At 36.5% G+C, this 16864-nt stretch overlaps 1 protein-coding gene across 5 annotated transcripts in view; it reads left to right on the top strand.

Annotated features, from left to right (window-relative positions):
• Positions 1-16864, top strand: part of MYO1D (myosin ID) — a 362631-nt gene that overhangs the window by 150530 nt on the left and 195237 nt on the right. For all 5 annotated transcript variants that reach the window (XM_017542198.2, XM_017542195.2, XM_037743342.1 and 2 more), the window contains exon 16: positions 7122-7329. In XM_017542198.2, the coding sequence (XP_017397687.1) occupies positions 7122-7329 (208 nt within the window). The remainder of the gene's footprint in view (positions 1-7121; positions 7330-16864) is intronic.

Below are 16864 nucleotides of genomic sequence, written 5' to 3'. Positions count from 1 at the left end.
CATGTTGGTCAAGCTGGTCTCGACCTCCTGACCTCAGGTGATCCACCCGCCTTAGCCTCCCAAAGTGCTGGGATTACAGGCATGAGCCACCATGCCCAGCCAGAAGATGGCATTTTAAGAAGAAAAGTGTAGCAACTTTATTCTCCTCTTTATATGAAGTTCAAGAGCAAGCAAAACTAATTTGTGGTGACAGAAATCAGAATAGTGATTAGCTCTGTGTCGGTATTACATCTATCTGCAGAAGGGAAAGCAGAATGGGGGGACTCTCTGAAATGATGTATCTTGATTGGGGTGTCAGTTTCATGAGTATACACATTCATCAAAACTTACTGAATTACATACTTCAATGTGTGTATTTTAATACATGTATATTTGATCACAATTAAAAAAAATTTTTCTTTAACTAATCTTTTTTAAAAAGTGAATTAGTGAGCCAGGGGATCAAACTGAAGTCTTCTTCCAGATCTCATCACAAAGAAAAAAAGATGGGAAGTATTAAAGAAAGGTCTAGCCACATGTAAGGTTGATCCAGGAGCAGCAAAATCCATGTAACAGAAGCACTAGAGGAAAGAACAGTGAGAATAGGGGAGAGGCACCATTCAAACTGTGGCCAGAAATTTGCCTGAACTGAAAAAAGATGAATCTTCAGATTAAAAGGATACACTGATTGTCAAGTGTAAGAATTTTTTTAAAAACTTAAAAATACATTTGTTCACTTTTAGAATGTTAAAGAAAAATGCTTGTAGCTCCCAAGAAAAAAAGATAGACTGCCTATGGGGAGTGAGAATCACACTGACGTCTGGCTCCTCGTGAACAACATTTGATCAACTAGGTGAAGGAGCAAAATACCTTCACAGTGCAGGGAAAGGGCCTTCATGCCTAGAATTGTATTCTGGGTCAAAATACCATTCAAGAGTGTGAGTAAAATAAACAGCATTTTCTGACGTAGCTAGTTTGAGAAAGTTTATTATTCATAGACCCTCTGAAAAATCTTCTAGACGATGTACCTCAGCAAAAAGAAAAATGAATACAGAAAGGAAACGTGGCGAGATATATGCAAAAAAGCAACACTGAGCAAAGAAATCTGTAAAACTTCTCTTAAATCTAAACAAGTGCTGATTGTAAGGCTGGGGAAGAAGTCTTTAGTAATAATCTGAAACTAAAATTAAAATGGGTGTGAGAAGTAGAAGTAATTAAAGATTTTGTCCAGTTTATGGAAAAGATATAGATCATGATTAAACAGGAAAAAAATTTATATGTTGAAATTTTCAAGTGAGTTATAATAATAGTTGTGAATATTTTGAAATGTTTACTAGATACTGTTTTAAACATTTTACATATAGTAAGTCAACCACGTGAGGAGTATATGTTATCCCCATTTTATGTGGATCATCCAGTGACAGTGGGAGAAAGGGTAATATTTTCTACAGTGGATTTTTGCTTTTAGATTCTGCAGATTTTTTGCAAGTAGTTTAAGTTTGAACCTGAATTGTTGCTTGTCACTTTTTTTCATTTTCATTTGTTTTACTGAGAAAAGGGTTTAAAACATGCTGATAACCTTAAAAGCCACCAAAGTCTGTTAGGGAGGTAAAACTCATTGTCAGAAAGCAGATGAGTTCAGATTTTTAATTAGCAAGTTCAGATTGCCGGTTTGCTAGAGAACTAGGGTCATGCACTTTGCAGGCAGGAAGGAAGGCTGAGTGCCTCTCCCTGCCATGGGAGCTGAGCAGTGGGGCTGCAGGATAGCAATCCAGCTTCTGCAGCATGCCTGAAACAAACACACCAGCACTACCCATATGATGACCCAGATGATGACCCCTACTGTAGTTCGATAACAAATTTGAGAGGTTTCTGATTTTGCTTTTTTTAATGTGTCATTGTTTGGTATTACCTCCGTCTTTATATTAAAACTTTCATTTGGCTTTGATTTCTGTCCCCATCTAGCAAGTAAGTAGGCTTTAAATGATTTCCTTTCATTCATTCTGCAAATATCTATTACCTCATAGTATGGCAGGCAACATGATAGGCACATGGTATATAGTAGGGAACAAAACAAAGTCCCTGCCTTCGTAGTAGCCACAGGCTAGGGAGGGAGACTGACTTTAAGCAGGTAAACACACAAATCAGTATGATTAGAAGTTGTGATAAATGATGTGAGAAAAGAATAAATAAAACTAGTTGCCTTAGAGAGAATATTGGGGATAGGGGGTTTGTTGATATACAAAGATCAAGAAAAAACTAAAGAATGAAAAGGAGCCAGCCTTTCAAGGACTAAGTAAAATGCATTCCAGGTAGCGGGAACAGCACGTGTGAACACTCTGAAGCAGGAAGGAGGCAACTGCATTACAGAACCCCAAAGAAGCCAATATGATTGAAGGATAGCGAGGAAGGAGAGTAGCCAAAGACAAAAATTATTTCAAGCTTTTTAGAAGACTACTCTGATTGATGTATGCAGAATGGATTGGAAAGGAAATGGAAAACAATTTAGGAGTCTGTTGTAAACTAGAAGGTGGCTTGCATTCAAATTGAAGCAGTAAAGATGAGGAGAATTATTAGATTTTAAATATATTTTGGAGGTAGAGTCAATGGAACTTGATGATGGATTAGAAGTAATGTCAGAGAAGGGAAAGAATAAAAATATTCTCAGGATCCTGGCTTTAGGAACTGGGTGGATTGAGGTAGGAAAGACTGAAAGAGTAATTAAGGTGCCTTCAAGACTTGTGTAGACATTGGATATATAACTATGAAGCTCAAAACTGAGGGCCAGACTAGATATAATACACGAATTGAAAAATATATTTTTATATTTTATATACTTATAAAAATATACGTATTTTTGTTTTTATATTTGGAATGTCTTATTAAAAGTAAGGGGACTAGATGAGGTGATGTGGGAAAGTCCAGATCTGAGCCTTAGAACATGTCCACATTTGGGGGTATAGTAGTAGCCAGGGTAGCCAGAAAATCAGATTGACAAGGAATATCCAGAGAGGCAGGAGGAGAGCATGCTGTCATGAAATCTAAGAAAAGAGATATGTCAGGAAGAAGGAAGTAATTAACTGTAATTAGGGAGTAATTAACAGATGCTGCCTACATATCTATTGTCTTAACAAGAAATATGAAAAGGCCTATGAATGATTTGTATTCCTTTGGGTGTATACCCAGTAATGGGATTGCTGGGTCAAACAGTATTTTCAGTTCTAATCTTTGAGGAATTGGGTCTTCCACAATGATTGAACTAATTTACATTCCCAATAATATAAAACTGTTGTTTCTTCACTACTGTGCCAGCATTTGTTGTTTCTTGACTTTTTAATAATCACCATTCTAACTGGCATGAGATGGTGTCTCATTGTGGTTTTGATTTGCATTTCTTTAATGATCAGTGATGTTGAGCTATTTTTCATATGTTTATTGTCCACATGTATTTCTTTTTTTTGAGAAGTGTCTGTTTATATCCTTTGTCCATTTTTTAATGGAGTTGTTTGATTTTTTTCTTGCACATTTGCTTAAGTTCCTTGTAGATTCTGGATTTTAATCCTTTGTCAGATAGATAGATAATTTTCTCCCATTCTGTAGGTTGTCTGCTCGCTCTGAGGATAATTTCATTTGCTGCGCAAAAGCTCTTTAATTTGACGTTTTTTTGCAATTGCTTTTTTTTGCAATTGCTTTTGGTGATTTCGTCATAAAAGGTCCATGCCTGTATCCTGAATGGTATTGCCTAGATTTTTTTCTAAAGTTTTTATAGTTTTGGGTTTTACATTTAAGTCTTTGATCCATCTTGAGTTAGTTTTCATATAAGGTGTAAGGAACGGATCCAGTTTCAATTTTCTGCATGTGGCCAGCCAGTTCTCCCAGCATCATTTATTAAATAGGGAATCCTTTCCCCATTGCTTGTTTTTTGTAGATACATTCACAGGTGTGTTCATTGCAGCACTATTCACAATAGCAAAGACATGGAATCAACTGAAATGCCCATCAATGATAGACTAGATAAAGAAAATGTAGTACATAGACACATAGACACATGGAATACTATGCAGCCATAAAAAGGAAAGAGGTAATGCCCTTTGCAGGGACATGGATGGAGTTGGAAGCCACTATCTGCAGCAAACTAACACAGAAACAGAAAACCAAACATCACGTGTTCTTACTTATAAGTGGGAGCTGAACAATGAGAACACGTGGACATTTAGGGGTGAATAACACACACCGGGGCCCATCGGGGAAGGGGCAGGGGAATGAAGATCATCAGGAATAATAGCTAATAGATGCTAGGATTAATACCTAGGTAATGGGCTGATCCGTGCATCAAACATGGCACAGGTTTGCCTAGGTAACAACCTGCACATCTGCACATGTACCTCAGAACTTTAAGTATAACAAAAAAAATGTAATATAACTTATTTAAAGAACCTCCATATTTAGAGGGTATTGTGGCTGCTTTTTATTCTGCCATAAAATTGCAATGAAAAAAAAAAAAAAAAAAAAAAAAAAAAAAAAAAAAAAAAGAACAAAAAAAACAAAAAAAAAAAAAAAAAAAAAAGTAAAATAATTATTTAAAAAATAATAAAAGCCTATGAGAAAACTTTAAAGGTACATGTAAGGCACAAAAAAGACTAGATCAAGTGGGAAAACATCTCTTGTTCTTGGATAGGACAACTGAACACCATAAAAAAATTAATGGATTTGCTGAGTGCAGTGCCTCACTCCTGTAATCCCAGCACTTTGGGAGGCCAAAATGGGCAGATCACTTGAGGTCAGGAATTCAAGACCAGCCTGGCCAACATGGTAAAACCCCATCTCTACTGTTAATACAAAAATTAGCCAGATGTGGTGGGTGCCTATAATCCTAGCTACTCAGGAGGCTGAGGCAGGAGGATCGCTTGGACCGGAAGGCAGAGATTGCAGTGAGCCGAGATTGCACCACTGCACTCAGCCTGGGTAACATAGTGAGACTCTTTGTCAAAATAATAATAATAATAAAGATGCATTTAATGTTTCAACTCAGTAAAACTATCAAGGATGCTTTGGGTCTTTAAAGATTGTTTATTTGGCCAGGCGTGGTGGCTCATGCCTGTAATCCAAGCACTTTGGGTGGCCGAGGTGGGCAAATCACGAAGTCAGGAGTTTGAGACCAGCCTGGCCAACATGGTAATACCCTGTCTCTACTAAAAATACAAAAAATTAGCTGGGCATGGTGGCAGGCACCTGTAATTTCAGCTACCCAGGAGGCTGAGGCAGGAGAATCACTTGAACCCGGGAGGCGGTGGTTGTAGTGAGCCAAGATCGTGCCACTGCACTCCATCCAGCCTGGGCAGCAGTTTGAGACTCCGTCTCAAAATTTAAAAAAAAATTGTTTATTCACTGGATTCTGGTGGGGTTGTTGTTGTTGTTGTTGTTGTTGTTTGTTTTTTGCCTGGAACTATAAAACTTGATTCTGAAGTTCATATGGAAAAATAAATGTGCCAGAATAACTAGAAAGACCTTTAAAAAAGAAAAGAATTAGGAAAAACATTTAAATGTACTTATATCCTCTATAATTAAAATCATGTGGTAGTGATGCACAGATGGACAGACACAGCAATGAAACAGACCAGAAAGTCCAAAAATAAGCTGAAGCACATGTGATAAAGGCAGCATGTTAATCACAGAGGGGAAGGATGGACTTTTTAATAGTGTTGGAACAGCTAGACAGCCATTTGTTAAGAGATCAAATTAGATCCATACCTCACACCATATACCAAAAAACCCTCTTAAATGATCAGAAATCTAAATGTGAAAAATGAAAACATACAAGTACTAGAAGAAAACATAAGTGCATTACTCTATAACCCAAGTGAAGAAAGCCTTTCATACAATGACTTAAAATTTAGATGCAATATTTTTTTAAAAAATGCTAAATTTGACTACATTAAACAACTTTGCATGGTGGAAAAAGCTCTGTGACAGGCAGCCTTCTAAGATGCCCTCTACCTCCTGGTATCCATGCCCTGTGTAATCCCCTTCCTGTGAATGTAGACTAGACATAGTGATTTGCTTCTGACAAAGTAAAATATGGCAAAAGTGATAGGATGTTACTTTTGAGATTAAGCCACAAAAGACTGACTCTGTGATTTCTGCCTTGTTCACACTCACACTCATGAAGCAAGCTGCTGTGTGGTGAGCTGCCTTATGAGTGGTCCACATGGCAAGGAGCTTTGGCTACTCCTATGTAGAAATGCAATTAATTTTTATGTATTGCTCTTATGTGAAGCAACATTGCTTAATTTTCTTTTAGTTATAGTATTTTTTTAATCTAGAGATCTGCTCGATTTCCTTTGAGGAAAAGGAAAGTAGTATACATTTTTCATAAGTATACTTATTATTCATAAGTAGTATACATTTTGTTCTTCCCCCATTCATTTACCAGTTATGTCTTGGTCTCACTACATTGACTAGACCTCCAGAGCAATGCTGAGTAGGACCCATGGCAGAGCCATCCTTCTCTTGTTTCTGTTTGTAAAGAGAATGCTTCTAAGGTTACCCCTTAATGAACAATATTTGCTGTAGGATTTTGGCAAATAGACTCTATGAGCTTGAGGAAGTCTCTTCTATGCTTAGTTTAGTAAGAGTTTTTATTTCAAAGTTTTATTTTACCAAAGCCTTTTTTTGCATATCTTATGAGGCTAATGAAATTATATTGACAGTTTGCTAAGATTTGGTTTGGTTTTCTATGAGGAGTCTTGGATTTTATTGAATAGTTTTTTGGGGTTTGTTTGTTTGTTTTGAGATGGAGTCTCGCTCTGTCACCAGGCTGGAGTGCAGTGGTGTGATCTCAGCTCATTGCAACTTCTGCCTCCCAGGTTCAGGCAATTCTCCTGCCTTAGGCTCCCAAATAGCTGACACTACAGGTGCACAGCACCAGGTCCAGCTAATATTTTGTGTATTTTTAGTAGAGATGGGGTTTCACCATGTTGGCCAGGATGGTCTCAATCTCTTGACTTTGTGATCCGCCTGCCTTGGCCTCCCAAAGTTCTGGGATTACAGGTGTGAGCAACCACACCCAGCCTTATTGAATTGTTTTCTATTGAGATGACCATATGGTTTTCTTCCTTAACCCTATTTCTTTTTTCATCCAGGTATAAGATGATCTCTGAATTCACCTGGCCCAATCATGATCTTCCTTCAGACAAAGAGGCTGTCAAGAAACTGATTGAACGGTGTGGTTTTCAGGATGATGTAGCTTATGGGAAGACCAAAATTTTCATTCGTACACCCCGAACGTTGTTTACCTTGGAAGAACTCCGTGCCCAGATGCTCGTAAGGATTGTCCTTTTTCTACAAAAGGTAATTTTATATTTTATATGTGAGGATAAGATTTTGCTTTTATGTTCTTAAAAATTTGTTGCATATTTTCTTTAATTCAAGAAATATTCCTGGATAGTATGTTGTTTTATGTCTTTGCATGTCTTAAAATGTTTTGTGTTGCCTTCACACATGGAAAATTTAGTTGGTTGCCCAAGCTCAAAATTGCTTTATCTTCAAAACTCTAAAGACATTTTGTCTTTAAAATGCCTTTAAAGTTAGAGAGGTGTCTGAACCAGTCTTTTTGTCCTTTATAGTTAACTGTATTTTTTCCTTCAGCTTACATGCATAAAGGACTTTTAAATCTTGTAATTTAAAAATGTTGCCAACATGTTTGAAACTAGCTCCTTCACCTATCATTACCCACTCACCACCACTTGACCTCAGTGCTGACTCAATGCTCATTAGTTGATGGTGCTGTACCTGTCATCATTGCTCTATGCAAGGCCCCTTCTCATTTCATTCACTCATTCGTGTATTTCTTTTTAACTCCCATACCCTTTCCCAATAATGCCAAAAATTGTAGAGGTATATGAAAAATCATGTACCTCTGTGAGGATGTCCTTGGGATATATAAGTAGGAGAGAAGTTGCTGGGTCATAGGGCATGTGTATACCTAATTGATGTAAATAGTGCCAGGTTCTCTTGCATGAGCCAGTTTGCACCACCAGCAGCTGTATATGAAGGTTACTGTGTGCCACATCCCTACCAGTATCTTCCAGCTACCTAAATTTCATGAGATTGATAGAATGATATTTATTGTTGTTTTATTTTATATTTCTCTGAGTACCGTTGAGTTTGATTACCTCATTAAATGCTTCTTTGCTTGTTGAGTTTTCCTGTAAATTGCCTGTTCAGATTCTTTGTCTGTTTTTCTACTGGAGTTGGTACTCTCCTGTTGATTAGCAGAAATGCCTTTGATGTTCTAAACATTAACCTCTCATTTACTTTAGATGTTATAGGTTCTCCTATTCTGTAAGCCTTCTAATGAACTTTATTTATAATATGCTTCGTTAGACAGAATTCTTAATTTTGACATAATCAAATTCTTCAATATTTTGCCTCATGGTTTGTGATTTGGAGTTTTCTTTAAGAAGACTTTCCATGCCTTTCAGTCACAAAGATATTCTATATTATCTTCCATGAACTGTATGGTTTTACCTTTCACATTTAGGTCTTTAATCCATTTAGAATCCACCTACATATGTGGTTTTATGTAGAAAACTAATTTTTCTTCATATGGTGAAAAAGTTTTCTTAATATCTACTAAGCAATCTGTCCTTTTTCCATTGATTTGCAATGCCATTTTAATCATATGTTAAGTTCCTGTATATTGAAAGAGAATAGTTTTATTCACACTGTTTTACACATACATACACACACACACACACACACACACACACATATCCAGTCTCTGTACTCTATTCTGTTCCATTTTTCTGTTTGCCTGTTTTTGCACTAATGCAACACAGCTTTTATTGTAATATACAATAGTGTATTAAAGGGTTAGTTTATCTTTTCTTCTTCTTTATTAGGTTGATTAACCTAGACATAGACCTTCATTCTGCAGTATACATTTTACTGTGCATAAGTTTATTAAATTCAATAATTTGTATTAGGATTGAACTGAATATAGATTAATTTGAAATGATTAACATTTCTCTAATATTAAATCATCTTATTAAGAGTATAATATAGATTTACTTAAATCATCTTTATTGAACTTTAGACTTAGGCCTTACGAGTTCTTGATTAATTCCTAGATATTTTATTATTTTTGTTGCTAGTGTGAATTTTTTAATTATATTTTCTACATGGCAGTGTTAGTACAGAGAAATAATATTGGCTTATGTTGCTTTATCTAAATCTAGACCGAAACCTTTCTCGATTTATGTTTGTTGATTCTGTTGGCTTTCCTAGGTAAATAATTATATCATGTATAAATAATGAGTTTTCTCTTCTAGTTGCCAAGATGTTTCTAAGTGTTGGTTTCTTTTTATTTATTTTGCCTGGAACTCAGGAACACATTTGGACTGATATACTAAATTCTATTTCACCCCAAAACATTTTCCTTCTGTTGTTTTTGTAATATTGCTTTCATTCAGTTCTATTTCTCAAGAATGCTTGTAAATTGCATGTTGGATCTCTGTTTTCTGCCACAGTAAATTATTTTCAAGTATCTGTTCTCTGTCTTCAAGTCCTAGAGTCTTTTCCCTTGGATCTCAAGTACTTACTTGTAGGCTTGTTTTTAAGAGTTTTTGGGTAGTTCCCCTGTCTCTAGATCTGTTACTATGCCTTTTTTCTTTCTACCTATTCAAGAAATTGATTCAAGCTCAGAGTTAGGCTCTGAACCAGGGTGGCCATACCTCTCAGTTTGCTTGGGATAGTGGCTTATGGCAATTGCCTGTTGTGACTATTAATAGTACCCCTTTTACAGGCCAGGTGCGGTGGCTCACGCCTATAATCCCAGCACTTTGGGAGGCCGAGGTGGGTGGGTCACGAGGTCAAGAGATCGAGACCATCCTGGTCAACATGGTGAAACCCCGTCTCTACTAAAAATACAAAAATTAGCTGGGCATGGTGGTGCGCACCTGTATTCCCAGCTACCCGGGAGGCTGAGGCAGGAGAATTTCTTGAACCCAGGAGGCAGAGGTTGCGGTGAGCCGAGATTGTGTCATTTCACCCCAGCCTGGATAACAAGAGCGAAACTCCGTCAAAAAAAAAAAAAAAAAAAGTACCCGTTTTACTTTCAAAAGTGTTCCAGTATGGATAGATAAACTATATAGTCACTCTCCCCTGAAACTCACTTTGTGACACATGGCACCTGGTAGATTCCTCTTCTTAAATCTATATCAGTAGTTTTTTTTACTTCCTTCACAATTGTCAGTGTCCTACAGACTTCAATCTGTGGCAGCTCGGCTAGCCAAAGACTGGCCCAGCTCATACATAAAAAGATGTAATTCCAGGTGTGCTGCTAGGGCTGCAGCCACTAGGGTTCTTTCTTTCCTGGTTGTCTCTGACAGCACTGTGCTTCTGGAAATGCAGGGTGCCGTTACCAGTCCCTAGCTCTGCTTTTTTCCTGGTGAGAAATTAGTCTCTGTCTAGGAGAGAGATTCTAAAAGAGAGGGGACAGTGGCTTTAAAAATTATCCCATATGCAGTCAACAGAAAGCTGTCCAGTCTTCTCTGTGAGACAGATCTCACATTTATTTCTTCACCATAACATTGTGGCAGCCATCCTTTTTTATATCTTTGTCTGCATATAGACAAACATACCTGATACAATATAAACGAGATCACAGTTCATATGAGTGTATTTTTATGATCAACTTTCTTTTTCTGCAATAATTTTTAATCTCTTTTTTCCCCACATTTACCCTCTCTGCCCACATTTCTTCTCACCCCCTATGTGGAGAGTCCTCAAAACGATCCCATTTTGATGATTCACCAGAAGGATTCACGGGACTCTGAATAGTGTTGTTCTGATGAGTAGAATTTATTACAGCAAGAGGATGCAAAGCAAAACCAGCAAAGGGAAAAGGTACAAGGAGTGAGATCCAGAGGAAACCAGGAGCAGGCTTCCAAGAGTCTTCTCCCAGTAGAGTGGCACCAAACACACTCAATTCCTCCAGCAGTGGGCTATGCCAACACATGCCAAGTGTTGTCCATCAGGGGAGCTCCTTAGAGACTCAGTACTCAAAGTTTTTACTGGGAACTGGTCATTTAGGCACCTTCTGCCTAGCATGTACCAAAATTCTAGATTGTCAGAAGGAAAATCAGTTATTCAGCACAATCTACAGTACATTATTTGTACAAACACAGTTTAAACATGGTAAGCCACCCTTATCACTTAGGGAAAGCTTTGTATCAACGTAGGGAACTGTTCACCAGCAAGTTCCCAGACACCAGCCAAGGACCAACCTTCCAGGCAGACCACTGTATGGATAGCAGTCTCAGGACTGCTACATAAACTCTTTTCTGGGAACACCCATAGAATTCCCTAGATTTTAATAGACATCCTTATACATGTCTATACTGGTGCCTTCATTTCTATGCACTGGATTCCGAGGAGTGAGATTGTTAAGTTGGGGAGTATATATGGTTTTAATCTTAGGAAATCATATTTCCACCCACAATGGAAGTGAACTCTTTCCTCTAAATTTTTGACCACAGGCTTTTGAATTTTTTCCATTCTGAGCAATAAGTAACAATACCTTATTTCTACATTATTTAATTTCCATGACTCCCCTTAAGTGTGTGCTTATTGGCTTTTCGGATTACCTCTTTTGTTACTTGTTTATTCATATTCTTGGCCCATTTTTATATTGGGTTGTTCATCCTTTTCTTATGAACTTGTGGGAGCTATCTGTATATAATATGCATTAATATTATGCATTACAATTATTTCTGTTAGAGTTGTCATTTGACTCTGTTCATCGTAAACTCTTCCATGTGAAAATTTTTACTCTCAGTATAATGAAATGTCTTCTTTTTCTTTATAGCATCTGAGTTTCTTCAAAAAAATTTTATAGATCTGGAATTTATTTTTGTACATGATGTGGTATAAGAACACAACTCTATTTTGTTCTGAGTGAAGAACTAGCTGTTTTAATTTTGGTTATTTAAACATTTCTCTCTTTTTTGCCACTAAATTGAAATTCCACCCTTGTACAATATTAATCTTCTGTACATTCATGAATGTATTTCAGGACTCACTATTTTATTCTACAGTCAATTCCTATGGCAATACCATGCTGGTTTTGTTTTAGTGCAGCATAATAGATTTTAATATCTGAGAACCTGGCTTTAGGTGTATTTTCATACCTTTTCTGTGCCTTAGTAGAGATTTAGGCCAGGCATGGTGGCTCATGCTTGTAATCTCAGCTCTTTGGGAAGCCAAGGTGGGCAGATCACTTGAGGCCAGGAGTTCCAAACCAGCCTGGCCAACTATGGCAAAATCCCATCTCTACTAAAAATACAAAAATTAACTGGGTGTGGTAGCATGTACCTATAATCCCAGCTACTCGGGAGGCTAAAGAATGAGAATTGCATGAACCTGGAGGTGAAAGTTGCAGTGAGCCAAGATTGTGCCACTGCACAATGACAGAGTGAGACTCCATCTCAAAACAAACAAAAAAAAAATTAGAGATTTAATGGTAAGTTGTAGAAGGGACAGTCAATAGTGTTGACTGTATTAGTCTGTTCTCATGCTGCTAATAATGACATACCCAAGACTGGGTAATTTATAAAGAAAGAGGTTTAATTGACTCACAGTTCCATGTGGCTGAGGAAGCCTCACAATCATGGCAGAAGGTGAAAGGCAGGTCTTACATGGTGGCCGGCAAAGAGAGAAATGAGAGCCAAGTGAAAGAGCTTTTCTCTTATAAAACCATCAGATCTGGTAAGACTTATTCACTACCATGAGAATGATATGGGGGAAACTGACCCATGATTCAATTATCTCCCGGCAGGGCCCCTCCTGTAATGGAATTATCGAGCTACATTCAAGATGAGATTTGGATAGGGACACAGCCAAACCATATCATTAGCTAAAACCAGAACCTCCAAAATTTATTGTTCTTAAAGAGACACAAACTGCCTTCCTTTCTGATGCATTTTATATATATATATATATATATATATATATATATATATGATCTTCCGCTGTCATCATCCAAACCATTAACTACTCATTATCAAGAATTACAGATAATCTGTTTAGTGCATGTTGTTTCTGTTAGTGTACAGTCAACCGTCTATATATGCAGATTTCACATCCTGTGAATATTATATTTTCTTTTTTTTTTGAGACGGAGTTTCGCTCTTGCTACCCAGGCTGGAGTGCAATGGCGCGATCTCGGCTAACCACAATCTCCGCCTCCTGGGTTCAGGCAATTCTCCTGCCTCAGCCTCCTGAGTAGCTGGGATTACAGGCACGTGCCACCATGCCCAGCTAATTTTTTGTATTTTTAGTAGAGACGGGGTTTCACCATGTTGACCAGGATAGTCTCGATCTCTTGACCTCGTGATCCACCCACCTCGGCCTCCCAAAGTGCTGGGATTACAGGCGTGAGCCACCGCGCCTGGCCCCGAATATCGTATTTTCTATCTGTGTTAGGGTGAAAAAAAATCTGTGTATAAATGGACCCACATGGTTCAAACTTGTGCTGTTTAAGAGTCAAATGTACTCAGTTCTGTGCTTGATATTGTAAGGAATTTGTGAAATGAGTAGAAAGATCTTTTTTAAAAAGAACCATCTAGATTGCAAAGACTGTTTTATTGATTTTATAGTGCATAAGTTATAGCAATACAAGTTCATGTAGAAAAATGAAAAAAATCTAATGTTAGATTTAAAATATAATCTTTTATATTAAATGTAAATTTAAATTGTTATATCACTGTTGTGTAATACTTTTTTGTTATAGCTTTACCAGCATTTATTGCATATTTGTAATAGCTGACCTAGTCCTTCATGTGATTCCTCAATCAGTCTACTATTACTGGGCATTTAGGTGTTTCCAATTCTTTACTCTCACAGGTCTCATTGCAGCGCACATCCCTGTTTACCTAGAGCAGTGCTTGACAAATACTAATAATTCAGTGAATGTTAGCTGATGTTATTACTGCTGGTGCTGCTACTACTACCATTGACTATTTCTAAATATCCTTGATTATTTTATTGGGATAAATTCTCAGACACAGAATTGTTGTTTTAAAAGATGTACACTTTTAAGGTTTTCTGTACCCATTTTCAAATGGCACCTAGAAAGGTTATACCAATTTATGCTCCCACCAACTAATGTGCGAAAGAGTTTGTCTCACTGACACACTGGTTATTTTCATTTTTTAAAACACTCTTTGTGAATGACTCAGAACCTGAAAGTTTTGTCTAAATATTGAAAAATACATTTTATAAAAAGCCCTAGTTATACCTGTTCAAAGAAATAAATCAGTATAGTTCGTGAGATTTTTGTAAAAGTCAGTCTTCTCTACCTTTCATAATATACATTTGATTCACTTACCCACATACCCTCTACATTTGAGTTTGTGTCTGTGTTCCTATGTCACATTTGAATGAGAAATCATTAAGATGGTATTTCTGTAAGGCACGGAAGAAACTGAAGAAAGGAGGTGCTAAGAAATCAGTAAAGTATGCTGTCATTTCAGCAGCAAACACGTGGATGGAGCTAAGTTGAAGTGTGTAATGATTTAGTGTATTATGAGATAAATCTGTTCAAGTTGATTTTGCTGTTTTAGCTTTTTTTCTTCTTCAACCTGGGCCTTTCTGGTTTGGAATTTATCATTCATCTTCTATGTGTTATATTCATTAATTCCCAGAAAATAGGCCACTTATTTGATGCATGGTTGAGGAAATCCTGAAAGAAGACTGTAGTTTTCACTTTTAACTAGTAATTAACAATTAGCTGATTTTTCATGAAAACCATTCTGTCTAAAATATTTTGTTGTCTTAGAAGAGGAATGGGATATGAAAACCTTCAAAAAACTTCCTTTCTCTTTTGGTAGATGTATCGTTTTATGTTTATGTTCTCAGTCTAGGGAATCGTAGGGCAAGATCAAAATTGTCAATACCCAGACACAATAACATGCACCTGTAATCTCACCTACTGAGGAGGCTGAGGCAAGAAGATCACTTGATCCCAGCGGTTCAATACCACCCTTGGTAACATAGCAGGAGCCCTATCTCGAAAAAAAAAAAAAAAAAAAAAAAAAAAAAAAAAAAAAAAAAAAAAAAAAAAAAAAAAAAAAAAAAAAAAAAAAGGGATCAAAATTGATATATAAAGTTATATTAAGGATGGATTCTTAAAGGAGATAGAAAAGATTTGAGAAAGTTTATCTGTTTTGTGTCCATTAACAACAAATTTGGACAGGTAGATAAATTGGAAGAATAGATTTCTTGACCCACCTATTAGACAAATAGGGGCCTTTGTCAATTGTTTTTATTTGGGGGAATTAGCTCTTTTTAAAAAGGCATCTATAAGTCATTATAGACAGTGATCTTAACTGCTCACTGTGTCACATAGTTGAACCAATTCAGATTGTATAGCTTTGTTTGTAGCTCTAGGAATAGAATCAGCTCTTCCAGTATTGTTAAGAGGGCAAGACCCTTCTTCTGTCACTCACTGAAGGCTACTAAACATATAAATTATTTCTCAAAATGGTAATGTCTTAAGACTAATCATTTTACTCTGAGCAATTTGTAGGTACCTTAGCATCACAGTTATAGCTTATGAGCTCTATAGCAGCAAGAAGTGTCAACTCTTTGAAAATTTAAATTTTCTACCCTTACCTGCTTCATGTTCCATGCTGTGAGTTTTCCTGTTTTTATTTCAGGCCTAAATGTGGCTCACAGTTTGTAGCACCCATGATACAGTGAACTGTGGGGTCCACAGTCAGGCTTGAATTTGAAGTCAGTTGGCAGTCCTGCATTGTAGTTGTGTGAAGCTACAGACATGCCTTTATAGGAAATAATAGAAGTCCTTGCTGTAAATATTCAGATGCATTCAGTTCCCAGAATTTTATTTTTGCTTATCTGATATATTCCTAATTAAAGGATGATAGTAATTTGATTATTAAATCATTGCAAAAGTGATGCAATTCCAAAAGCAATTGGGGGGGCAAGGAGGGACAAAGGAATGAATGGAGAAGAAAGTCTGCAGAAAGACAAGAAAAAGAAAAATATATGAAAAAGATAAAGCCAAGAACAGGGGAAGAAAAGCCTCAAGCTAGTGAAATAAAATATTCAAGATGTAGGCTAAAATTATATGATTGTTTCTAATTTATGTGGAATTCCAGGTGGAATTGTAGGTGATAAAGTGTGACCCTGTTTCTAAAAAAAAAAAAAAAAAAAAGAAAGAAATTTTTAAAAGAGTACTGTACCTTAAAAATTAAGAATAGATGAATTATATTGAATTACTTTTCAGCAGACATCAGGATGCTCATGTGATTTTTTTCTCTTGAATTATCAGTGTAGAGAATTCGAATCAATTTGATAGCAATATGGTGTTTGCCTAACAAGATAAAATGAACACTTTTCCTTTTTTGTCTGTATTTTGGAACAGTCTGAATAGCCTTGGAGTTAATCTGTTGAGGTAAATTCCCTTGTGAAGCCATCTGGAAAGGGGTGTTTGTTGGAGTGTAACTCTTCAACAGCTTACTCTATGATAATGGATCTGTTTTTATTTTGTGGGATTAGTTTTGGTAATTTATATTTTCTTAGAAAATCATTCAGATTCTCTAATTTACTTGAACAGAATTGAACAAAGTAGTCTCTTACATTTCTTCGCATTTCCCTTGAATCTGTAGTCATTCCCTCTTATCATTTCTTATTTTGTGAATTTAATTTATGCTTATCTTTTTTCTTTATCAACTTTAATGATTTAATTTTTTTCTCAGAAAATCAGCTCTCTTATTTATTCTCTCTCTTCTTTCTTTCTTTCTTTCTTTCTTTTCTTTTCTTTTCTTTTCTTTTCTTTTCTTTTCTTTTCTTTTTTTTTTTT

Source organism: Cebus imitator, unplaced genomic scaffold, assembly GCF_001604975.1.
Source record: "Cebus imitator isolate Cc_AM_T3 unplaced genomic scaffold, Cebus_imitator-1.0 Scaffold140, whole genome shotgun sequence".
In the NCBI taxonomy this organism is placed as follows: Eukaryota; Metazoa; Chordata; class Mammalia; order Primates; family Cebidae; genus Cebus; species Cebus imitator.
This window is presented reverse-complemented; position numbering and strand designations above follow the sequence as displayed.